The sequence below is a fragment of the Galeopterus variegatus genome, unplaced genomic scaffold, assembly GCF_000696425.1.
Source record: "Galeopterus variegatus unplaced genomic scaffold, G_variegatus-3.0.2 Scaffold3064, whole genome shotgun sequence".
NCBI classification, from domain to species: domain Eukaryota; kingdom Metazoa; phylum Chordata; class Mammalia; order Dermoptera; family Cynocephalidae; genus Galeopterus; species Galeopterus variegatus.
Window position 1 is genome coordinate 189,044 of NW_007729175.1, and position 621 is coordinate 189,664.

The 621-nt window shown below is 37.2% G+C and overlaps 1 protein-coding gene across 1 annotated transcript in view; it reads left to right on the forward strand.

Annotated features, from left to right (window-relative positions):
• Positions 1–621, forward strand: part of ADRBK2 (adrenergic, beta, receptor kinase 2) — a gene marked incomplete at its 3' end in the record, with an annotated part of 68,238 nt that overhangs the window by 24,568 nt on the left and 43,049 nt on the right. The window contains exon 7 of the mRNA XM_008583851.1: positions 14–113. Within this exon, the coding sequence (XP_008582073.1) occupies positions 14–113 (100 nt within the window). The remainder of the gene's footprint in view (positions 1–13; positions 114–621) is intronic.

Below are 621 nucleotides of genomic sequence, written 5' to 3' on the forward strand. Positions count from 1 at the left end.
TTTCTGTCTCTAGGTATGCAATGAAATGCTTAGATAAGAAGAGGATCAAGATGAAACAAGGAGAAACGTTAGCCTTAAATGAAAGGGTTATGCTGTCTCTTGTCAGTACAGGAGTGAGTATTCAAAATTTCAAGCATTGCTTTTTAAAATTTGTTTTATAGCAGGACAATTTATTTTTTTCTGGCTGACTGAATTTGATATTATCTCTTAATTGATTTTGCAAGTTAGAAAGGCACTAGCAACCTTTGTTATACACAACCACTACTTCTCCCTTTAGTACCTATTCGTTTGCCCTTGATGTCTTTCTTTGCCAAAAATGGTAGCAGAGCTGGTAGAAAATAATCATAATGAAAAAACACTTGAATGTAGTTAAGAATTGACTATATGACTGAGAAGACAGATTAATCTTGAGAGAAAAAAGTAATGGAAAAGTAGCTTGTGCTTTTTGTAAGCAAAGAGAGAGGAAGCAATCTGGGTTAGTCAAATCTGAATTGTCCTTTTGGGGTGGTCCCTAGCCAGTGTTCATTGGTGGGGGACTTCATCTTCTCGGCACCTGCTACTCTGCCCCTACCGTGCCCTTTGATCATTTCCATTCCAGCATTATATTTCTACCCACTAGAT